This window comes from Plasmodium coatneyi, chromosome 12 (assembly GCF_001680005.1).
Source record: "Plasmodium coatneyi strain Hackeri chromosome 12, complete sequence".
NCBI lineage: Eukaryota > Apicomplexa > Aconoidasida > Haemosporida > Plasmodiidae > Plasmodium > Plasmodium coatneyi.
Window position 1 is genome coordinate 1518865 of NC_033567.1, and position 24943 is coordinate 1543807.

Consider the following 24943-nt stretch of genomic DNA (forward strand, 5'->3'; position numbering starts at 1 on the left):
TTCATTCATCACCAACCCGGAGGACATAATAACTTCCCCAAAATGCAACAACTCTATTCCTAACGACTGATGTTTTTCAAAATTTATTCCACTGACCTTTAGAAAGTCTATAGAATTCTGAGCATACATATCACTTTCCAGGTCAAACTTAAAATTGAATTGCCATGTTGATACCTTAGGGAGTTCCCCTTTCCCATTAGAAAAGGTAACCCCTAATTGTATAACCTTTAACAGATCTACATTGCACTTTATCGTTTGATAATTATAGTCTATTACATTTCCTGTTGGCCTAGCAACAATTCCCGGAAATTCTGTGTCGATAGCAACGTAGGGATGATTTTCGACTACATCCCTGATTCGTTCAAATTCCTCCTCTAAATTATTTGCCCATACGTCTACGATTTTCGTTCTCTCATCCATGTATGACAGGTAATTTTTTTTACTTTATGATGCATTTAACCTGGCTTGGTAATTCCTCTTTATATTTCGTTTGTCCTTGTTTGGTTGCTACGCGATTTGCGTTCGCTCCTTCCGTTGCTGCAATTGTTCGTGCGGTTACTGTTGCAGTTACTGTCTCTACTGCTGATTCTCCTTTTTGTATATGCCATGTACATGTGCTATTTCAACCAAGTTCAAATACATTTAATGCAAACGCCACTACAGTCAGTCGTTTTTTCATGTATATATACGTGCTTGTGTTAGCATACATGTTTATGCATACGTATGCATACTCAAGCGCGCCTGGGCGTGCGAAGGTGTCGGTGGGTAAGTACCTATACCACTGTATGTACGGGAAGGTGCACTATTATTTTTAGTGGTTTACTTTCTTGGGAAGATTTTCTTCTGCAAATGCACGTGTGCAATATACACCACGCCCCCTGATCGTCGGGTGTGAAATACAGCTCCTACGTTCACAATCTTTTGGTGAACAAAAAATGTTTGTGCTTCATACGAAAGCGTGAGTCCTCAGCAAGGTCACGCTCACATACTATCACAGCTGTTCCTGTTGCTGTTGTTTTGTCCTTCCCTATAACTCTTACTTCACATAAACAGTTCGAAAAATGAAAAACAATAAAAGGATTTAACATTTAGTATGTAATATTTTATATATTCCCCTTTTTTCTTCCGCTTATCCAAAAATTGTACACATAAAAATGAAATAAAAATGGTTTCCCCCAGCCCCCAAAAAATAGGCTGATATGTAATTTTTTAATTTACAAAAAAAATAAAAACAAAAATGGAAAAAGCTTCAAAATATTTCTTTCACATATATGCATATGTATATTTGTACATGGTACACTTATTCAGACGCATTCATAAGCATGTCAGCATTGGTTTTATGCATACTTGCTTACACATGCGCGCATATGCATATGCGTAACGAAACAAGGCAAACGCGAAAAGTGTTAACTTTCAAAAATAGAATATTTTAAAACGATAGCATAATAATATGCTCGCTCGTAGCAAAAACATCCTATTAAGAAATAATAAACAAACGATCTCATGAACAAAAAAAGCAAGTGCGCTGGGGCGAGCGCATGTGTTGTAAAGGTCGAACGAGGTACGCTGAAGCATGTGCTCTATACCTACACACGTACATGCGTATGCACATGTGGAAGTACGTCAAGAGTGGGACACACGTTGTGGGGTTGCGAACATGCGAACATGCGTACTAGGATGAATTTACATATACATATACATAAGTATATATATGCATATGTACGCATCCGCGCAAGGTACACCCACGTGTATACTTTTTTACACAGCTCAGTGGCACTTGGCAAAACGCGGTCGTTACTATGTTACATTATGGACCATTTTTCCTTGCTTTGCTTTTGGCGGTGATTTTAAAAAAATCCAATGCTGCTTTTCTCATAGCAACTGACTCATTGTTCAAATTACTTTTTGGTGCACCTTAGGTGGAAAAAATAGCCTATAAATGATTTTCATCAAACGAGAGGGCTATTCCGGCTTCGCACGCATGTATATATACACAGTAAGGGCTAAAAAACAATGCATTTTCCGTTAGCCTAATATGTGCCGTCAAATGAACCACACAAATGTATCACTTAGCACGACGCGTATTTGTGTACATAACATACATATACATGTACATATGACTTGTTGAGCATACACGTATACATATGTACACTGAGCGTACCATAGGAAGGAACACTTCACAGCTTCATAAAACGCAAATTAAAAAGGCATACATTTGGAAGGAGCCAATTGTCACGCAAGGAGTATATTTATACTGACGTATTCCATACGTACATATTTCCCTGTTCCATTAACATAAAAGTTTTTTTTCACTTCATGATTTTGGCATAAGCTTCGCGATGAAATATGCATATTGGTATTTTTCAACGTACGTAAAAATTATGCAAGAAATATCACTTTCATTTTAGTGACTATTCTTTTCTATTATAACATTTTCTGATGCAAAAAAAAATATATATACTTGTAAGAAAAAAGAATGGGCAGGCAAAAACAAAATTTCTTTTTTTTTCTCCCCCTTTGAAGTAGCAAAAAAATGTATAAAAAATGGATTAAAAATTGGGTAATAATCAAATGGGTAAAAAATTGATGAGAAGAGGTGAGGGAAAAAAAGAAAAAAAAGGGTTTTATCACGGGTTTCCCGTTTTGCGGAGTTGGCGGGTTTTGCTTTATTTCAGAATGGTTAAAAATGTATACTATAATATAATAATATAAATTGCCGAGTTAAGCACGTACCATTTCTTCTTCAGGAAAATTATGAAAGGGGCACGTAGCGTATATATACTTTTTAATGAGCTTGTATTTACGTAAATATATTTGTACGTATATAATATTGCTCATGTTTGAAAGGAATATTTATAGCGTTCAAGCAGTTTTCCTCATCCTATATACATGCGCAATGTTAACGCATATTATATATTATGTATATATTTTACATGCTTATTCCCTGCTTACTGTTTCTTCCACTCGTTAATGAATTTCAGAAAACTGTCCTTTAATTTTTTTTTTTTTATTACCCCCGCATTCTTAATTTACAGATCTTCCCGTTTTAGTTTCCTCCTTTTTTTTTTTTATCCCTTTGGTAAATGTTGTATAAATAAAAACATTTTGCCTTTTTTTAAATGTAGAAGGAAACACATAAAAAATATAAACGCATCGTATTATAACATCTCTTTAAATCTTTTAAAAGAAGACTTTTGCGTATATCATGCTATGTGAGGAAATTTACGTGCGCGAGTGGCCATTCAGCCGTTTTTCCTTTTGTTCATCACAAAAATGTACAAGTGTTTTAATTACAATGGCCATGTATACAGAAAAAAAAAAAAAAATGAATGGAAAATGTCTACCCCCAGCGTACAGTCAAAGAAGAACGCAAATGTTCCAGTTCATTTTTAATGGAAAGAGTTAAATGCATACCTTTCCATTTTAGCGGAAAGAAATTATCCAAAAAAAAAGATTATGTATATATATATACGCTACATATATAGCATGTTTGTGTATTTTTATGTGAAAAATTTATGTTCCCTTCGAAGAAGCGAATCTTCCGAAAGGTCTTTTTCTTTTTGGCAAATGCGTATAAACAATTCAGCTATATGTACTTATTTGCTAGTATTAACGCAATGTAAGTAAGGTTTTCCCCCCGTCTTCATTCTACTCCATAATGGAGTTTTTCAAAGGTACAGCCACTTTCGTACATTTTTTTTTTTTCTCGATCTTATGGTAAATGTCTTAAAGAAATTATTAAAAGAAAGGCAACACGGGAACGTGCCAATTTGGGTGGAAGTAAAGTAATGCTTAAACGAGCGACGAGAGCGTAAAGGGAAAAACATAGACATTATGACGCGCCCGTGTACCCTATAGGGTAGTGTCCGATGGAAATATTTATAATTTCATGCCAGAGTCATTTGTACGTGTATGTATTATATGCATACAAGTAACCACACCGTGAACACAGAATTATTCTTGTTACATATGATTCTGTAGCGTGACACGCACACGCATTTGGTTGTAATATGCCTAAGTATACTTCGGTTCACAAGTAAATGTGGGGAAGGAGCTCTTTTACCCTTCCCAAAAAAAGAACTATTCGCGTATCATATATGATTACCAACTGGCAGAATACGTATAAAAATGTAAAGCGCTAGTAGTGTGTCAAATCGGCTGCATGGAGAAATCTCTTTTATATTTCACACAGGTGAAATTGTTTAGTCTTTTTTTCAAATTAACCAAAGCGGAGGTATATTTTCCGTTTATTACACAATTAAGGGTGTATATATACATGTACAGTTACGAGAGAGAATGATGCGGGTTTTAACTCAGCCATTCGCCCAAAATGAAAAATAACTCATTTCGCGTTGGCAGCCGTCGAAGGGCTTAATTTTGTCTACCCCGCGTTCATTACGGGATTTTCCCCCCCTTTGATCATATTAGTACGTTTAAAAGGTTCAGGTATGTTGGGTACTATTGAAGGAGGTGAAATGCGATCATGTGACCGGGTGGCTGACCAACTGACTCGATTAAATTCTCCAAAAAAAATAATCACCCATTGTATAGTTACACCTGGGATGAGCTAAAATCTGTTATGCATCACAAAAAAATGCATGAAAAAAAAGGGGAGCGCTTTTCCCCCTACCCACTATGCTCCTAAAGTAGAAAGCTATGTTTTCACAAGAAACCCTGTTGGCATATTTCACCAGCATGCTTGCTGCCGTCCAACTAGAAACGTAGTATGTACTTATAAAATAGGTGTAAAAAGAAAAATGTTTGCAGTTTTATACATATACAAACCAACGAATACTCTGTTATTATGCTGATACATATGGGTGATCCTGCAGCTGCAGCCCATCCAAAGTTCACATGACGGGAAAGGAACACTAAAATGATTTTAGCACTTCCCGTTCTCACAGGGCTGAAACGTGCACACACACACACACATATACATATATGCACAGTGGTTTTATAAGGAAGCAGAAAAAAAAAACTTTTTTAATTAAAAAATGGCGCTTTAAGTAACAAACTTTTTTTTTCTTTCATTTTTTTAAAAAAAATTCATCTACATGTAAATTCTACAAAAAATTAAATAAATAAATTTATAAATAAATGAAGTGCTCACTATTTTTTAAAAAAAAAAACAATTATAAAAGGATGGGGAAAAAACTGGCAATTTTTTTCAAAAAAAATTCCAAGTCTCCCCATTATGTTGAAGTTTTGTACTTCTTCACTAGGCATGTGTATATCCACCGGTGTGGCACAACTCAGGCCCACTTGGAATACACAGTCTTGTTTATCCTCCTTATGTAAGATATGTACGTACCAATAAACACCAAAATGATTAAAAAGAGAAGAAGAAGTAAATTAAAATTTTCAATAGTATCAAATGATCCATTCGGCTGATAACAAGTAAAATAGAGGTAGTTTCCCCAGGAAAATACGAGCGTAGTAGATTCTAGCAAACTTTCATTAGATATGAATCCCCTAGAATTGTATAAAATATCCGTCTGCGTAATGAACGTGTTCAAATTTTTATACACATTTTGATCTTTCTCGGGCCCTAAATTTAAGGAGGTTATTTTGTTCGAATCAAGAAGTAGTAAAATATGTTTATTCGTTATTCCTCTTTTCGTATCGGTAAAATTAAAAGATTTGACGTTATGATCAATGATATAATTTTTTTCATTTACGACGATTTTCTTCTTCTGGTCAAATAAATCCACAATTTTCTCCTTTTTCGAAGTTATCAAGTTGAAAAAACCGGGGTCCTTCTTATCCAGCAATATTTCAATAACCTGAATTATATATTTTTTCAAGTTTGTATTGAAATAATTTAGAATGACAAAATTTTCACTTATCATTAAATGGAAGGGTGGTTTTGTGTGCTTGTCCAACATTTTCGAAATGATAAGATCCCCTGTAATTCCATCAATGATGTACAGCGTATATGTAATGCCCTCCTTGTGGTCCGTGCTTGTTATATACGATATGATATTATCATTCACGTACTTATAGCATATAGACGCGTCTTTATTTATTTTGATTGGGTAAAAGGTGTCCTTCTTCGTTATCGACTTGGAGAAAACCTCCAGTTTTTCCTTGTGCAGATTTATGGAGTAGGTTCTTATTAACCCCATTTCGTTTCCGGGTCCCTCTTTTCGTGGAGTGCTGATCAGTTTGAACCCTTCAATAAAGTTGCTCGACCCGTTTATGCGGTAAAAAAATAGATCATCCTCCGAACTGCCATTTACTCCTCCCCCTGGGATGGGTACCACCTTCACATTCAGCGAATCGTCCACAGCAAAAATTGACGAGCTTTTTCGGTCGATAAAAATGTTCTTAATATCAAATGAAGTGAGTTTCTCTTCAAAAATGATAGATCCACTTAATATATCAAATATGACTATATGGGCAAAATTGTCCCCTTTAAAGATGGTAATTACCGTGTCTTTGGTGAAGCTTTTAAACATGTGCACTCCGTTGCTATAATTTAGGACTTCCTTGCTGCCTGGATGGTTTTTGTTCGGTTGCTTTTTACCAGTGGGGTTACCCCCTAATGTGTCAACCCCCTTTTGATCATTTAGGAAGATTATTTTCTTCCCGTTGTCTAACTCAGACCAGTTGTCCTTATTCAAACTGAAGACCTTTTCGCAGTTCCATTTTGGAGAAAATATTTTCTTTTCCCCTTTAAATTTATTGCCATCAATTTTGTACAGTATAAGACCCGTGTACAGATGTATGGCGAAGATGAAATTATTCAGTGTGGCAACGAGGATTACCGAGCTTCCCGCATATTTGCCGCTCTGATTTTGCTCATACTTTTTAAACGAATTTTCAATCATGTCATTCATTAGGTTGGGCGTATGATTCCCGCTGTGCATGCCATATGTATCACCCCCGTTATCCTTACCGTAGGATGGTTTCCTTTCCCTTTCGTAGTTAGCCAACGAATCAGCCTTCTTCTTTTTCTCCATGCAAATATTCAGTAAGTTCATTTTATCCTCATGCGATAGGTAAAAAAAGTTAAATGGCAGTAACGACTTTTCTGCTTTTTTTTTCATAACTTCTTCTAGGAAAGGTTTGTTAAAAGAACTTATTTTATCCTTTATGTAGCTCTCCAACTCTTTCATTAAATGAAATTGTGTGGTGTCATAGGAATGTTTTCCACTTTTTTTTTTCAAATGTTGGAAATTGTAAAAATACAGTTGCTCTACGTAAGCTAGGGATTCTTCCCTAGAATAATGCACGTGATCATCCTTATACACAGTGAGTGTTGAATCATTGTATACACTAAAGAAGTAGTTGGCATTTTCCTCCCTATTATGTAAACCAATTATCATTTCTGCATTGTAGTATACGTTACTACTTTTGTTCAGAACATTTAGGGGAACAATTCCGTCCTTCCCTGCTTTTTTAATAATAATTTTACTTCCCTTATCTTCTGCAAATATAATGTCCTTTTCTTTATACTGATTTATGTAGTATCCTATGACTTCATTTTTGTCCTTCCCCTTTACCAAGTGCATCTTCCCATCATTGTAGGTGTACGCAAGTTGCTTCTCCCCCAATTTTACGACGAAGCAATTTTCTGTGTTCCACTGAGACATGAAGTCATCCCTAAAAGGGGTATGCTTTTTAGTGGTTTCGCTTGTCTTTTCCTTATCCGCCTTGTCATCCTGTCCACCTATTGACAAAGACCCATAGTGGTACTTCATTCCCCCGTCTGATAGTTCTACCCAGTGGAGGAGCTCCTTATTATACACTACAATAACATTTATGCTATTCACTACATTGACGTAATTAACCATTTTGTCGTTCAGCTTAAGTTGGCTAATTTTTACGTCATTTTCTAGACTCTTATTTGTAACATTTACGGTTACTAGATGCCCCCCCAATTCAGCATCCACATAGAACAAGGACACGCCCACATTGTTAACTGCCACAATCTTAGCGTAAATGCAATTTAAATTTAGCTCCTGAAAATTTAGCGAGTTTATTTTGTTACTGCTTATATCGCCTACATCTATTCTGTCATGAAGGAGGATAAATATTTTCTCTTCGTTAATTAAAAAGTCTTCAATTATTTCGTTCCTATATTCAAAGGAGCTCAGCAGATTGGAGTCCATCGTGCTGTACACGTTAATATACGAGTAGCGTTCTCCATCATTTGTGTAATTTGCTGCAACTTCATTTTCTTCCAAAGGATCTCTATAAATCAACACAGCCGCGTGGCTGTCATCTCCGTGCAGTTTTTTTACTTTCTCATTTTCTCGATGGTTTTGCACATAATCAAGGGTGCCTACATGGGGGGGGGAGTTACAACAAAAGGGGAATAAACTCACCGTTCAAGTAACACTTTTCATTCCTACACAGCATGGGGAAATACCCGTGGGGCATTTGCATTGGAGCGATCGTGAGGAGTGACCCTGCACATATTGCCTCCACACGCCGTGCAACCAACGAGCGGCAGCAGAGCGGTGAAATGTCCGAATAGCATGCACACCCCAGAGGGATTCTTCGCCTCCATGGTGAAGCTCTAACCTGTCTTGTAATTTAGAAACCCCACATTGCCGTTGACACTTGAAAGGAGAACAGAGCTGTTTAACAAATTCGATGTCGGCACGATAAAATTGACGTGGCCAATTAGCGATGCAATGTTAGAATAAGGTATATGCTTTGCAAATGTTAATTTCGTTAAAAGTGCTACAAAGCAGAGAAAAAAATGGAACAACATTTTTGGAGCTGTTATTTTTCAGTAAAATATAGCGTTGTGTACTTATATCTCCATGTTACAAATGAGCCTGTTTTGTTTTACAACTTTAGGGCATGTAATCTAATGTCATATATTTTTAAAACGGAAGAAGGTTAACTCTTTAACATGGGGAAAACATTATATACACAAGAGGAGTAAAAAAAAAAAAAAAAAAAAAAAAAAAGAGGAAATAAGAAGGGGGAAAAAACGCAAAAAGTTAACAACTCAGTTCTTCATCTTAACACAAACATGAAAACAAAATAGGGTGAACAATAAGGTACTGACTGGATCATACGTTTCAGGTTCACATATAAATAATAGAGGCAAACATTTCAACGCATATATCTGTTAAGTATACACGTTTCTTAAGCACAACTTACTAGCAACATATAAACTAACCGTAGGATAAAAAAAAAGTATACATTTTACGTATAAAAATGGTGCCTATATTTTTCGTTCCCATTTCGAAATGAGATTTGTAAATTTCTCCAACTACATAAAATTTTCAGCACGTGGTAAATAGAACATCTGAAGATGGGAACATTTCCCCGGTGGGGGGGATAAACTTGTACGCGTGGATGCGTAGCAAGTGCACTGGTGTTAGCTACATATGTTCGCAATGAGACTGCAACAGGAAAAGGGGAAAGAAAAAACAAAAGGCAAAATTGTTTTTCCTCCCTACTTGGCGCAGTTTGCCAATTTGCACGACGCGCACAGGGGGATTTATTTTACCCATTATATGATGACTTTTACTTTTTTGGCTTGTTCCGTTTTGCACGTTTTCACAAACAGCAGTTCGTCGGGCACTGCAAAGCGGCGAATGGGTCCTCCTCAATATGAGCCCGCCGATGTTAAGTCCTAAAAGGGATATAAAAACTATCTTGCCATTTTTTCTCTTTCACCGCGTTCACTTTTTCTAGCTTTTCGCGCACGCGTCACATTTTGCTCTGCACACAAGGTGTTTGTTCCCTTAAGGAAAGGCGATTTTTCCCGCACCCCATTGTTTGAAGAGGACAAGTAGAGGTCTCCTCTTATAGCGGGAAAAGGCGCAGCAAAAAGGGAACACACACACAGGGCAAAAAATAACGCACAAGAGGGTAAAGCAGCCGAAGTGGCACAGCGACCAGCTAAGAACATTTCGAAGGAAAAAAATGCTGATGTAGACTACTATGGATGTCAAATATGAGGGGAAGCATCTCTGGAAACGCGTCACAAACTACTTCAGCAAGGATTACCAAAGTGGTGATAAAACAGGAACACTCATAAATGACGACACGCACAACAGCAATGACGAAAATAAAAAGGTAAAGACAAGGACGCTGAACTTTATGGCCTCATCCGCCCTAGTTTTGTGTGTGTTGCACCCCTTGGACACCATAAGAACGAGGAAGCAGATATACAAAGTGTACAAGAACTCCTACCCCTATTACTACAACAACAAATACAATTTGTTCTACATTTTGAAGAAAGAAAAAATAGAAAGTATTTATCGTGGCTTACTGGCTACGTTGCTCACCACGGGGGTCTCCCATGGGATATTCCGCTTCATATATGACACTCTAAATTATTACGCTTTTCGGCAGTTCAACGATGTTAATGGGGTGAAAAATAAAAAAAATGATTTCCCGATGGGTAGAAGTAAGGACAATTACCGAGGGGGAGAAACAAACCATGTGTGCAGCACCAAGTTGAAAGATTCCCTCGGAGGAAAGGTAATAGAAAGTTCAAGTGACGGAAGAGAAATACCATCGGAGAGCCCCAATTTTGTAAAAAGTGCCACCGAAGGAAGACAGGGGGACAACTTCATGTTATCCAATCTGTCTTATAAAAAAAAAATTAACGAGGAAGACAACGCTGCAGATAGTGGTAATAAAGACGCGCCAATTAGCGGTCACAAAAATATGAAGTATTACATCATCACAAGCAGCGTGAGCTCCATCATTAGTGTTTGTATTCAACACCCAATATGGCTGATTAAAACGAAAATAGAGGGCACCATAAATTTGAACTACAAATTTTTAAACTACAAAAGTAGAATAACGAGCAAACATTACAATATCTTTATGGCAAAGCATAACATGTATACGAGTAAAATTGTCCCCAAAGTGGCCAAGGTGCTCCTCCTTTTTGGCTACCATTTGGGAAGAAAAAATGGGACAGGCAAAAAAATTAAATCCTTGCTGAATGAAGATATGCTCAAGTTTTATAAGAACAATTTTGTGTTCAATAAAAATGTGAAAAGAAGAAAAAAATTCAACCACCTCACATATGTAAATGATAAGAAAGCATTTTTACACAAAAGTGTAAAAAGAAAAATTGCACACAACTATTTGTTGTACAAATATTACACCTTGTCAATTTTGGAGAGAAAACAAATGACGAAAATGTTCATTTCAAATCATCGCAAAAAATTTTCGCGCAGATATTTAACATATTTGAAAGGCTTCTTCACTGGTAATCAAATCCTGCGGATTTTCAAAAGGGAAGAAAGTAAAAATGCCATAAGTACAATTTATAATTATAAGAACTACTTCCAATTTGTGTATAATGTATATAAGAAGGAAAAGTTGTTTTCTTTTTATAAAGGCTTTTTAACGTCTATTTTGCTGACCCCTCATGTAGCCATTCAGTTTTATGTATATGAATATTTAACGTATCATTTTAGTTGTGAATATTTCAGAAATGAGTTTATCGGAAAAGACGGCTACATTTCTTCAAACACGCTAGCCAAAGCGTTACCATTTTTGTATGGCGTTTTATCAAAATTCATTGCTGTGATTTTTACCTATCCGCTATATACTATAAAAGTGAGGCAACAAGTGCAGATGAAAAACTATGGCTTCCTAAATGTAGTAGTTAATATTTTCAGGCTAGAGGGAATCAGATCTTTCTATACTGGCCTTAACATGCATTTGCTTAGGAACTGTTTGCAAAATGGAATGCTCTTTTTTATATTTGAATATTTGAATACTGGCTCGGTGGGGGTGAAGTGAGTCCCATGGGACACTTTTTTGGAATTACCTCCCCAGTGTTGCATTTTTCCTTTCATTTTTTTTTTTATGTACCATTTGGAAAAGCTTCTTTTTTTTGTGCGCCTTTTATGCGAATTTTTTTCGCTACGCCTGGTGCAATTCATCCCACGGCTTTGTTTCTTTTTTTTGTCCTACGGAGGGGAGGGATCACCCCTGCACACATACGTGCATATGCACATACGTACATAAATATATGCATGTGTATGTCGATGCGTTATTCCCTTTTACACGTGACATGTCCGAACTTCGGGGGAACTTACAAAATGGAGTGACCTTGTGTCCATTCCTCCCTACACCCCACTTTCGGTGTTTGCACATAAATCCTGCAACCTTTTGCGCATTTACAAAATAACAACGGCACTCTCCCATTTTTGTACACCACATGGGAAGAGAGGTGTGCCCACCTTGTCATGTCCCCTTCCCCCTCTACGCAGTTCGCTAACATTCATATTTTCATTTTAACCCCATTTGATAATAAAAAAATTTACAAAAAATATCCCAAAATTTTATTATGCACCAAAAAAAAAAAAGGGGAAGGCATTAAATTCTGGGCGTAAAAATGAAGCAGCAATGTATCATCTGAACGCAGAGGCAAATAATTAACAACACTGTTTTGGGTAATCACATGGCACGTGTGCGCCGGGGGAAAAAAATAACTAAACATGGTTGTGTGTATGTCCGTAAGGGCACACACATATGTACATATATGTATACATGCAACGCTCTGCGAGCACACAAACGTATATAGCACCTTAAACAAAAATGTGGAAGCAACCGATGCGTGCCCTTCCGCGGAGACATTAGCCTCTTCGCACTGGTGACGAAAAACAAAAAGGCGCAACGGCAGGAATGATACACGATGGGAAGCGGGACAGGACGAGCTCCGTTTTTTTAAATGTACTCATTTATCGACTTGCCCCCATTTTGTTGACTTTGCGTCGTCGCTGCTTCGTAGACTGGGGGCGGCTCAAATACGCTCCAGCACTTCATTACCGCTGCGCCATTTGCGCGTAAGATTCACTACGGTATGTATACGTACACTTGGCTGTTTTCTTCCTTCTGGAGGTATTCCCTCTCGACTAGCAAGTCTATCTTCTTTTCGATGATCTGCAGAGGGGGGAAAAAAGAAGAGCACGCGGATGAAGGGGTCCCACCCGGTTGCTTGAAGACACACAATTGGGAGGACTATTTGGGGGTACTATTTGGGGGGACTATTTGGAGGGACCATTTCGGGTGAAGTTCCCCACAGCGTGGAGGAAAAAAAAAAGAAACGATCGGATTAATTATTACCTGGTTGGTGGGCGCAAAAGAGGAGAGCGACTTTTTCACATAGTCAAATATTTGATCGTAGAATAATTTCTTGTGCGCTTTCATAACACGGACAATGGCAGCCTCAATGGCCATGGTTCGATCTTCCTTAATCTTCTCATGTTCCTTGGAAAGCAAAGTAGTTGCCTTCTTGATGTACACCTTATTATGTGGATAGGAAAATTTTGTATTAATAAAAAAAGTGGAAGAATTCCAATCAACCGGTTGATCATTGGAACATATTATTTTAAAATAGTGTAAACACGAGTACATATTATTTGTAAAAGTCTTCAAATCCAAATTTAACTCCGTTTTTACAATTTCATAATTGATAAATTTATGTTTATTAAAAAGGAGAATTATTTGGGCGTTAACAACATTGCAGTAAAGGTAATACACACAATTCTGGAAAGTGCATGTTAAAATAACTTCACTCAATTCGTATATCCATTCCAATTTTTTATTTTTATTATCGACCTTGTAATATTCTTCAAATAATTCTATATACTTGTTAAAAGTATCACTCAATTTGATGGGTGTTTTTTCAAATGTTGGCCAGAAACCTTTGTTTAATATTTTCACTGAGAAAAAATTGTGCACGTTTTTCAGAGCAAGGTCATTTTTACAATGTGCATATTTCGAATTGACAAAATTGAGAAATTTATTATTCGTCGTTTGGTTATTTATCATGTCTTGAATCATCCCTACCAATTTGGACGTATATTGAGACCCACACAGGAAGTACAAACTTTCTATAAATTTTTTTTCCACACTGAGGGATATATATATATTATTGATCAGTCTGTTCGCTAGATAAATTCTGTAGTACTCGAAAAAGCTTTCCTTATTGCTGGTGTAGTTGAAAATTTCCACGATTTCTGTCATTTGTTTTTTTAGCTCGACTGTCTCTTTTTTTTGTGCATCCTCAGAGTGGTCCTCACTAGTGGGGTATGGCATTTGGTGTTCCTTTCCACCTACTGATTCGTTGGAAGATTCTCCTTCGTTGCCATGCTGGGGGGTTAATTTGTCAGGTTCGTCCCCCTTTTTCAATATATTATCAGCGTACAGCACGAGAAGCTTTACCGTGCTGAAGTACTCATCCTCGTGCTCCACAAAACTTTCAAAGTAATCCTTGAGGCACTCCTTAAAATGGTGATCTATGGACTTGTTCGAAATGGCGAAAAACGCTAACTTAAAAACATTGTCGTAGTGGTTATGCAGCTTAATCAGCTCGTCAATGTACCCACACAAGGCGTACTCATCCTTCTGCTGTGTTATATTGCTATTTACATTCGAACTGTATAGCATATCGTTAGCCTCCTTTTCGTTACTATTAATACTTCGTGACATTTGGATGTATTTTTCTTTCAAATTGTTTCCCTCCGTTTTTACGTAATCGCCTATCATTTTTTTAAGCCCTTCTATGGCCTCCGGAAAATAGGAAAACAAAATATACGTTCTTCTCAAACATCTTATGTTGTTACTTTTCAGCATGTCGAAAATGTTGTTTTTATTACTGAGCAGTTGTTCCAATTTTTCATATATCAATATTCTCACAACAATATTTGTCACCCTTTCGCAAGTCTCTTCTATCAGATTTAACGTTTTGTTTTTTTCAAATTCTTTTTGTATCGAACTTTCAATGGAAATAATGTACTCATCGAAGGTTAAATTGAGGAGCCAATTGTCTCCTTCCTTTTTATAATAATTTTCGACATTTTCCAAAATTTTCTTCTCTATATCATGTTCATACATTTTCTCGTTACTGTCTTCATCTAACTCTTTATACAGATGAACCAAATCACAGAATAATTTTTTCTCCTCTTCTTTTTCATCCTTCCGCAGATTGTCGTAAATTTGGTAAACGATATTTCGAATTACCTCTCTTAAATCATTAAAAAGAGTAATTTTGAAAATATTTTTTGTGTAGGCACTTAGGCACAAGGAGCTGTTATACTCCACATAGTAACGATCCAGGTACCGCAAAAATTTATTCATCCAGGTAGTGTAAAAGGAATATTTAAACCAGGCGTCTATCAAAATTTTCACCTTCATTAATTCGTCTTTGTTTCTTAATAATGGTTTAATTTTTTCGACAGTGTATATGGATAAGCTTTCTCCATATTTTCTATACACCTCTTTGGAATAACAAAATGGGTTTTTTCTTGCACACATATTGTATACAACTGTGTACAACCTGGTGTACTCCGTGGCACTGAATAGATGCTTGTTATGTTCGATGTTTTCATTTTCTAGATAATTTTCTATTTTCTCTATCGCCTCTTCCTTGATTATTTTCCACCCGCTCTCAAAATTTACATTTGCAATGTCCATTTTGGCTAGTTCGTTTTATCCCCATTGGGTTACACGTAGGCATATGCGCCTTTCCGTGTATCCCTCGTTTGTAAAAGGTTTTACCTCAAGTTATCACCAAAGCAGGACACCTCTCACATGTGCGTGCTGCACAGGCATGTACAAGCAAGCGCTTACACATATGTTCTTTTTCACCTACAAAATGTGTTCGACTTCATTCGGCGGGAAGGCAGAACGAGGGGCAGCAGTCATCTTCGCGTGCGTTACAAATCGCCACGCAGTTTGGCAAAATGCTGCGATGCCGGGAAAAGCTACGGAATTATTTAAGTACGCTAACGTGTATGGAGTGAGGGAAGCAGCAGGGCGACAGACCGACAGAGTGTCCAGCGATGGTTGGAATTAATTTTTTTTTTTTTAATGTCCGTAAAAACTTTTAAACGATGAGAAGGCAGTAAGAGCTGTATGCACGCATCATATCCATACATACACGCACGCGCATGCCCTTCCCTTTCTCCTCGCTCTTCAAAAACGCACACGCATTTGCTGCAAAGCGGTACCACAACAAAAAGGAAAATTAAGTTCAGCTGATTAGGGGAAAAAAAAAAATTGTTCTCTTTTTAAAAAAAAAAGTATAGCGAGGTTAATAATAACAAAATTTAGCCGCGCTTCATAATGGGAATACAAGCATTTGCACAAAAATAAACACACATCTTTTTCGCAGCGTCCCCAAATCATAATTAATTTTGTTGAACAGACATTTAAGGAATGGAGACATACGATTGGAATGAGTAAATCGAAAGGGGGGGAACTGCTTCTTTCTTACAGTGAAGTGTTCCCTTTTGCCTATTCGTCCGTTTGCTAATTTATTTATTTTTTTTTTTTTTCCCTTTTGCGATTTCCCCCCAATGCGCATAAAAAAGTGTACAAAAAGGCAAAAATACAACTTGGATGTAGGGGTGAAGGTGGGCGCGGTGCTTGTCCGCATGGTGATAATGTTATACTTCTGTACGTAGGAAGTTTCGTTGGGGGAATAGACCTACTCACGCATATACACACCCTTGTTCGTGAAAAAAAAAAAAAAAGGTCATTCACTTGCTTTTGTTTGTCCGGTTGTCTGCTCGGCCGTCTGCAGAGTCGCTTCCAGAAAAAGGAAGCAAGTTGGCCTTTCTGCGATTTTTGCCCATCTCTGTAGATTCGCATAAGGTGCAAAACAGGCGCATGTTCGTTACTTTTACGAAAGAATATTTTGCCATTTACAGGGCGCCATTTTGCCCTTGCAGAGGTACACATTTGTTGCAAACCCAAATGAAAAACTCGTTCGTTTCTTCAAATGATACAATTTTTGCACTCAACAGATGAAGGAAAGGTATTCACCAAAGAGCCATTCGAAAACGTTCCATTTCGCCATACAATCAGACGGAGTAAAAACGTTCCATTTCGCCATACGATCAGACGGAGTAAAAACGTTCCAGAACATTTCTCAATAGTGCGAGTATGTTCTAAATTGAAAAAATATTACATAAAAAAAATTTTGTGCAGTTCCTTCATATGCGTACAAAGCGTTTCTGCCACTCGCGCAGTTGTGGTGAATCCTATAAACGGGCAACTGAGTTGCAGCGAGTTTTAATATTCTGTCTTTCTCTTTCTACGTACACATTTACATGGATATTTATGAAATATTTCGCTCAAGTATTTTATTTTATTTATTTATTTTTTTTTTTCTTCATTTCATGCAACAAGTTAGCATCACATTTTTGAGTTAAAAATTATTTCGTGTTATAAAACGCATGTTGGTGTTATTTCCTGTCTGGAAAATTTCTTCTGTTCGCTTGGCGCCAATTTTTTTTTTTTTTTTTTTTTTTGCTACTTATATCGTAATGTTATTTTAATGTATACACAACTGTTTTATTTAACTAAGTGATCGTTTTATTGTTTCACTCAACGGGCATTCGTTCAACTGCTCATGCACTTGCCTCTTTGCACATAATAACAGAAAAAGACCACACAAAACATCAAATATTCGTTTTAGCTAACAGTTTATCTCACGTCGCTTTGCCTTCTCCGACGTGACTCAAATTTTTGGATTTATCGCCTCCTTCACAACTGGAAAAAATGATGGCGAAAAAATTGCAAAAAAATGTTCTACAAAAATGAAAATTGCGCCAAACCGTTTGGGAAAAATTTCAATATAGGTTCAGACACACATCCTATTCAATTTCAAATATTCCCATTTTAATATGCACATATGTATATATGTGTATGCTTGAGTTTTTCCTCCCTTTCATGCGCACATAACCAAGGCTGACGGGACAAATGCATATGCGGAAGCACACGAACGCAGTTCTGCAAACACGGTGTAGACAGATAGAAGGACCAACTTCGCACTGTGGCAACTGTCAGTATCACTTTTGTTCGTTTTCCTTCCCAAAATAGATCACAGAAAAATTGTGTGACTCCACCTGACGTTGTTTACACTCCAGACAGAATAAAAAAAGAAAAAAAAAAATGTCGGACATGTCAACTTGCCCACTTAACGACTTCTTCGACATTGATGAAGAAAACAACTTGGATGAATTGAAGAAGAAAGACACAGAAATATACGATGGATCATTTCTATCGTACATTTATAACCAATTCGCCTTTTGTTGCACGAATTTTTTCGACGAGCTGGAAAAAAAAAATAAAAAAAAGAACATTACATTGAAGAAAACCTTCCTGGATGAATATGATAAGAACAAAAGGGATGTTAGCCAGTTTCAGGTGTTTCATAAAATCCTCAAAAAAAGTTCAGACTTAGCTAAGGAGGTGCCATTGGATTCGAAATATTTTAACCCTCACGTGAGTACATTGCCGTGTGGTGAAGAAAAAAAAAACGCGCTCTCGTATCCGCTTGGCTATTTTGCAAAGTGTGCATTTTCTGCATTTTTGTAACATCCCCCAAATGTACCATCACAATTGACTTCTTTTTCCATGCCCCCTTGCACAGGCGGACTGGTTTGAATGCGCCCACGAAGTAGACATTGAACTGACGAGCGAAGAAGTGGAGTTTTGCATTTTTAACTTTTTTTTAAAAATGTACAGATCGGAGGTAAGAGACAAGGATTTACTTTTATCCATCATACTGGAATGTCTGTACAGCAGGAAAAATTTCAAAAAGGAGTTTTATTCTCAAAAAGCAAAATTGAAATTTTTAAAAGAAATAAAAAGTATAGAAATAAGCAGCTTCAAGGAATCATTAAATGAATTAATTAACACAATTGAAAATACCAACTTTGTTCAAATAAATACAGAACAAATGAAAAATGATAAATTTTATTTCAAATTATATGTTACTATTCAAATTAAGTACACTTTTGGCGTTTACATTTTTAACTGCGATGAGGTTTACGATATTGTTGTTATTGATTGTAATACATTAAATAATAACATACCAAAAATGATGAGCTTTTGCTCCTTGAGGAAATTTATATCCTTCCTGAACAGTGTTTATTCTACTCACTTTGCTGACGATAATATGCACCACTCATTTCCAATTGTTGTGTACGAATCCAAGGAGTGCTACGCACTGTCCCATAATCACCTCCCCCTCAAGGAGACCGTGCTCAATAACAGAAGATGGGGCAAATTCCAGAAAAGCGACATTTTGAATGATCAAGGGGAGGACGAACAGGAAGAAGACGGGGACCAAAGCGAAAGCGAGTCGCATAACCTTGCAACCTAGAGGAGGGGGAACCACTAGGACATTGTGCCCTATGTGAGTACGCGCAAATGCGCATAAATTGCATCATAAATGTTGGGCAAGAGAGCAAAAATGGAGACCCCTCCTTAAGAAGCGTTTTCTATACGTGTATTTGATTACGTATGTGTCGCTCCACAAACATGTTTTCAGACGGGCCAATTCAACCAAAGGTGTGTTCACTTAAAGCCGTCTCCAATCGATGTTCTAAGTGCTTATTTAAACTCTGCGTAATGCTCAAAATGGAAGCGTGCATTCTGTACTTGCCTGAAGAAAAATTGGAGATATACACCCACATACATATATGCATGGTGTTGGGATGACTTTTCAACAATGTGTTATTATGGACAAGGGGTCATCTTTCCTTTCAGATAAGCAAGAACATACGGAGCGCAAGTCTGATCTGGAAAAATGCATACCATTTCTAGGCCCCCACAGGAGGGGGAACCGCGAAACACTATACAAGCGTAAAGCTTAAAAAGTACATAGGGGCTAAGCAAATGAAAGCTGCTAATTAACTCATTTGGTACACGCATTATGGCATGTGTAGATTAGGAGGACGCAATTCAAAAGGGGTGATACTCCTCTTGGGGGGATTATTTTGCCTTTGCGTTCACTGCCTGAGGATTACCCTAAGATTGATGTATGCTTGTGAGCACATCCAGGACTGCCTTGGTTTCTAACACGTCGTGAACTCTGATGAGGTCCACCTTTTTGTAATAGCTGTAGGAAGCAATGGCTAGTCCGCCTAGCAAAAAGGGATAAAAGGGGGAATATTAAACGTGGAGAAGCATACGTGACGCATCATACGTGATACAGAGCTGATAAAAGAATAAACAAATGTGCAGCACATGTAAGGGCTACTCAAATATACACGTTTTGCCAATCAAAGGGCCGACGAATTCTTACCGCAAATATTTTTCTGGTACAAGTGCTTATCCTTGTCCTGACGCATGTGGTTCATTTTGAACTTCCACAGTTGTGACGCGTCACCATTCTTCAGTTTGGAGTCCCCATTAGTGAGTTTCGATTCCCCATTTGTTAGTTTCGATTCCCTGTTGGTAAGTTTGCACCCCCCGTTCGTCAGTTCTATGCCGCCATTGGTGGTACTATTTTTCCCCATGCAGTGAACAATAAATCGCTTCCTCGAGTAGCCAAGAAACAGCGGGTACTCATCATAAACGTGAATATGCTTCAGCAGTTCAATAGATTGGTCGTGTTTTTTGGCAAACCCTAGGCCAACATCGAAGAGAATTCGGTAACGTGGTATCCCATTTAGAACGAGAAAATTTAACCGATCCTCTAAATACTTTTTTATGTCATTTATAAGATCATCGTAATTTGTTAACTTATCCATGGTGTGTGGATTTCCCCTTTTATGCATTAAAACGACGGTATAAAATTTATTTTTCCTTTTTAATAATTTTATAATATCTGGGTTGTGTGTACACGCACTGATATCGTTTAGGATGTCCACCAATTCGTCCTCCACGCACTCTTTGAACAGATCATAATTGACCGTGTCGATGCTTATAATCGGTTTTGCGTCTCTCATTGTAGTGCAGTCCACCGTATTATTGCCAACCTCCCGTTCCAACGCATGCCACTTCTCCTTAAAGAGCTTCAAAACGGGCATGACCAAATCCCGTTCAGTGATACTGGGATTTGGGACCACGTAAGGTGCAGAGGATTCCCCCCCGATGTCAATCACGCTCGCCCCATCATTTGTCATTTCGAATATTCTCTCCACAGCTTTCACAGGATCAACAAACAAACCACCATCCGAAAAGGAATCATAGTTCACATTCAAAATGCCCACTATATGAGTTTTCTCCTTTAAGTAGGATACTTTATCTTTCAAGACGTATAGCCTCTTATTATTTTTCCTTAGATTAATGTGATATTTCTGTTCAAATTTGTTAACATAATTTTTATAAGTAGAGCGAATGTTTTCGTCAAATGTGCTATGCTTATAGTGGGGAATGATGTCATTTAAGCAGAGGAGGATACTGTACCTATATTTTGTGTACACATGAGGGATACACAAAAATTCAATTTTGTCACTCAGATTTTCGATAATTTCCAAACGGTTCTCATCACTACTGCGATTTATGTGAATATATTTTGTAATAGTATTATATATGTCTTCTTTTTTTAAACTTATGTTTCTTTCAAAAATTGTGTAGTTGTTAAAAAATATTATGTCAATGTCTATTATGCGATTTTCAAATATTTCTCCTTGCCTCTTTTTGCTTTCCCTTCTTTTCATGATTTGTTCTATGTACTTTAAAATGACGAGCATGCTAAGGGGATCTTCAACAAAGGTCCGAACTACAACTGCTAAGTTAAAAAAATAACTCGTGTAATATTTATCTGTACGCTGTTCTAAGTTTTTCTTCATTATTTCGTCATTCTGTTGGATTATTTTTCTTGTTTCATTTTCGTAATGATCTATATTCACTTCCTTGATAAGACTTTCATTTATTTTTTCATTTTTTAAAAACACTTCCAGTTCTTTGCACTCATAAATTAAGTTTTCATTTTCTTCGTATCTGGACTTCTCCACAGATTGGATCAAATCCTTTATCCAAGAAATTTCATTTGGGGGTTGTCCCTCCGTCACCTTTCCAATTTTGTTTGCTTCATCCAGAACGATGTATTCCGGGACAGTTTCGTAAATGTACGAACTGTTGATAATTTTGCCTAACATTAACATGTTTCAAGAAAAAGGGTAGAAGACAAATGTGCTTAATGGTTGCCTATGCGGTGGTACATCTAGCGTTGCAGCATTTAGACGTGTATGTGTGTGTGCTTATTATGGGGGGTGAAAAGGTATGCCCCCCACAATGTGCATATGCTGGTAGGAGAAAATGCGCAACAGGGAATTCTCACGCTTCCCAAATATTGCCCCCTCCCTTCGCCCTTACCAAGGTACTTCTCCGTCAGATATAGCGCCGTTTCTAAAATCGTTACGCAATTCTGTTTGTCATTAGTTCCGAAGTTTAAAACGGCTACATTCCTTGGGGTAGAGCTCCTCCTGTTTGAATCCTCCATGGCGGTCCGCAATTGTCACTGCTGCTGTTCTGTTTATTTGCGTTCTCTAACTGCTACACTTTGCTTTTTTTTTCCTATATATATCCAATTTACAGCTTATTTATACACACACAATTTTTTCCCTATTTATGCCCTAATAATATGCTTTTTTTAGGGTGAACCCCTCGTGTTGTGTAATTCGTAGATTCGCTCTTCCTTAGGTTTAGAACACAGTATTGAGAATTTCCGTGAAACATTCCAATATGTACACTAGTGTGAACTTACTTGTAGAAGAAGAGGATCAAAAAGTGGGGCGTTGCTGTATGTTTTTTCATGGTTTAATGACGCATCACAATGGTTTGAGAAATTTACCACTTAGGGTTAAAATGAATTTATTTTTAGTACCGAAATGTAGAGGGCGCGCTGCAAAGTGAAGGGTGCCTCGTGCGAAGGGGTAAGGAAGCACCGGCTCAGCTAACTCGTTCGGGGTCACTTTCTCTTTTCCGCTTGTACATATTATCCACACTTTTTTAGTTATTCCAGTAAAAAAAAAAAAAAAATTGCGAATTCTTTTTTATGGGGGAATATAATGTGTTACATGCGTGTATAGATACAGGAGCAACTGCGCACCCACAATTGTTCCTAGTCCAAAGGGTGATGCAAAGGGGATCCTGCATGTGCTTCTACCATCTTTCGCTAGTTGTTGCTTCTTTCGATTTTTGCTTCTTTTCCCCCTTGAAGAAAAATGGATTATAACATATTTTATGACTGGTACAGAACCTTCACTTGCATCAAGACCATAAGAAAAGTTAACACCTTTGTGAGCCATAAGTAAAGGGAAAAACGAACGCTCCAAGTGGACGCACAGATATTGCATATTCTTGCCATGTGTTTATCCCCCACCTGTGGGGCACTCGAATAAAGATGCCCCCCTTTCCCAAGACAGTGTGTAATTACCTTCACGTATACATTCCTACCCTTTCAGCAAAGAAAAGGCAAATGTCGAAGAGCTAAAAATAATCAATGAAAATAACTACGTTTCCCACTCCTTCGCGATTCTAACGGCTTTAGGTTAGGTGCAAGGAAGAGTACACATATCTGTTTCACCTTTAATGGGCATGTAACGTTAATGCATCTTTACAAATCATGGGGGATAATGACCCCCTCGTGCACATACACATGTGCATCTGTGTATCTTATATTTTTTTCGAAGGCATTCTGGCAACCTTCCGGAAGTTAAGACGCGTGAAGTTCTTCATGTTCAGGTTACTGCGACACACAACTATATATATGTGTGCATATGGAAACTGAGAAAAATATTCTCACATTTTTACTTAATTTTTTTTTTTACCCTTTAGACCCCTTTTGCCTGATGTCTTTGGACTAACAAGTAATCATAAATATTCACCCGGATGAACGTTCCAAGTTTATTTCGTTTTCTCTCCATGTGTTGACATGTGTCTGTCTGCATATGTCGAACTTGAGCGAACTCCTCACCTGTTTACCTCCCTGCGCAGCTTCCTGCTCCTTCCTGTATGTGCACGCCATGTACCTAAGCCGGAACACCATTAGCAAACTGATTCAGCTGAACTTGAAGGAGAGCGCCAATGAAGGCATAGCCAACAACGTCGCCCAGATGTAAGCACATGAAAAGGGGAAAAAAGAAAAGGAAAAGAAGAATATACCAACTGTTCCTTCCTCAAATATAATTTTCCAATCCGTGCACATGTATAGGTGCTCATTTTCTCACTCTCTGATCATCCCTTATTTGCTCTTTTGCTCCTGCGCATAGGTATGAAAAAGACGAACCGGAAGATTACCTAAATTTGGTGAAAAAGGCGTCATAGCGTTATGGCCTATGGTACAAAATCCCCCCTTCTCAAGATGATATGGTCGGCCCGTCCTCTTCCACCAGGACTGTAACGTAGACGCACGCTACTCCGAGTATTCGCCTGTTAATGTTCCATTTGAATTTTCACAATTTTGTAAAAAATAAAAGAGCGATGGAAAATTCCATTCTGTTTGTTTCGTATAAGCGGGTTCCCTATTGCGCTATGACAGGGTGTGTGTGCAGAGCTTTATGCCTACATCAAAATGGAATAACCCCCCACAAGGAAAGCGGATCAGACCGCAAGGAACAAAGTAGACTAAGTCGAAACGCTCGGCGGGCAAATGGAAAAACTTCCTTCACCCCCGCATGGCTACCTTTGAAGTGTAAAAATTTAACCTTTTGAGTTGTAAGTTTTTGTGGGAATTTAAAAAATGTGTACATATATGTACAGGTAAAGTTATAAATGCAGTATTTGATATATAGATTATATATGCTACAATTTTCAGCTTTAATTTTTTAATGAATTTCTTTTTTTTCTTTTTTTTTTTTTTCATTTTTTTTTTTTTACTCATGTAAGAGATATATTAATTACATTAATTGCTGATTTACATTTAATTTTGTACACATACATAGAGATACGCGGCTATACATACATATACAGATAAATTGTAAAAAAAGTAAAAATTGTAATAACATATGCTTTGGATACACACATGTAAAAAAAAAAAAAAAAGGAAACACTAGACCGTGCACATTGTATATTGGAAAATAGTAAAACATCTTATCGTATTCTCTAAAACATCGTAAATATAGTATGCGAACATATCGTGTATAATATTGGGGATGTCATATGATACAGTGTAATGCGCCGTATAATACGACCCACAGTACGGCATAGCAATGCATAATACGGTGAAGCAGGGGGTCATAATAAAATACGGTGCGCATAG

The 24943-nt window shown here is 37.4% G+C and overlaps 6 protein-coding genes across 6 annotated transcripts; 3 read left to right on the top strand and 3 right to left on the bottom strand.

Annotated features, from left to right (window-relative positions):
* Positions 1 to 5252: 5252 nt before the first annotated feature.
* Positions 5253 to 8722, bottom strand: PCOAH_00040080 (Uncharacterized protein; the record flags this gene model as incomplete). The annotated part of the gene is made up of 2 exons (XM_020060796.1): positions 5253 to 8287; positions 8530 to 8722. 2 exons carry the CDS (start codon positions 8720 to 8722, stop codon positions 5253 to 5255), a joined length of 3228 nt encoding a protein of 1075 aa, XP_019916216.1.
* Positions 8723 to 9909: 1187 nt separating this feature from the next.
* Positions 9910 to 11733, top strand: PCOAH_00040090 (Mitochondrial carrier protein; the record flags this gene model as incomplete). Its single annotated transcript, XM_020060797.1, has 1 exon — positions 9910 to 11733. The coding sequence occupies one exon, from the start codon at positions 9910 to 9912 to the stop codon at positions 11731 to 11733; it is 1824 nt and encodes a 607-aa protein (XP_019916507.1).
* Positions 11734 to 12792: 1059 nt separating this feature from the next.
* On the bottom strand, positions 12793 to 15414 carry PCOAH_00040100 (Cullin; the record flags this gene model as incomplete). Its single annotated transcript, XM_020060798.1, has 2 exons — positions 12793 to 12879; positions 13063 to 15414. 2 exons carry the CDS (start codon positions 15412 to 15414, stop codon positions 12793 to 12795), a joined length of 2439 nt encoding a protein of 812 aa, XP_019916138.1.
* A 2484-nt stretch (positions 15415 to 17898) lies between these two features.
* PCOAH_00040110 (Uncharacterized protein) lies at positions 17899 to 19114 on the top strand (the record flags this gene model as incomplete). Its single annotated transcript, XM_020060799.1, has 2 exons — positions 17899 to 18231; positions 18380 to 19114. The coding sequence occupies 2 exons, from the start codon at positions 17899 to 17901 to the stop codon at positions 19112 to 19114; spliced, it is 1068 nt and encodes a 355-aa protein (XP_019916893.1).
* A 647-nt stretch (positions 19115 to 19761) lies between these two features.
* Positions 19762 to 22183, bottom strand: PCOAH_00040120 (Dihydropterin pyrophosphokinase-dihydropteroate synthase; the record flags this gene model as incomplete). Its single annotated transcript, XM_020060800.1, has 3 exons — positions 19762 to 19877; positions 20039 to 21832; positions 22057 to 22183. The coding sequence occupies 3 exons, from the start codon at positions 22181 to 22183 to the stop codon at positions 19762 to 19764; spliced, it is 2037 nt and encodes a 678-aa protein (XP_019916590.1).
* Positions 22184 to 22907: 724 nt separating this feature from the next.
* On the top strand, positions 22908 to 24009 carry PCOAH_00040130 (Uncharacterized protein; the record flags this gene model as incomplete). The annotated part of the gene is made up of 6 exons (XM_020060801.1): positions 22908 to 22993; positions 23148 to 23233; positions 23376 to 23427; positions 23521 to 23552; positions 23680 to 23800; positions 23955 to 24009. 6 exons carry the CDS (start codon positions 22908 to 22910, stop codon positions 24007 to 24009), a joined length of 432 nt encoding a protein of 143 aa, XP_019916304.1.
* Between the last annotated feature and the right edge of the window lie 934 nt (positions 24010 to 24943).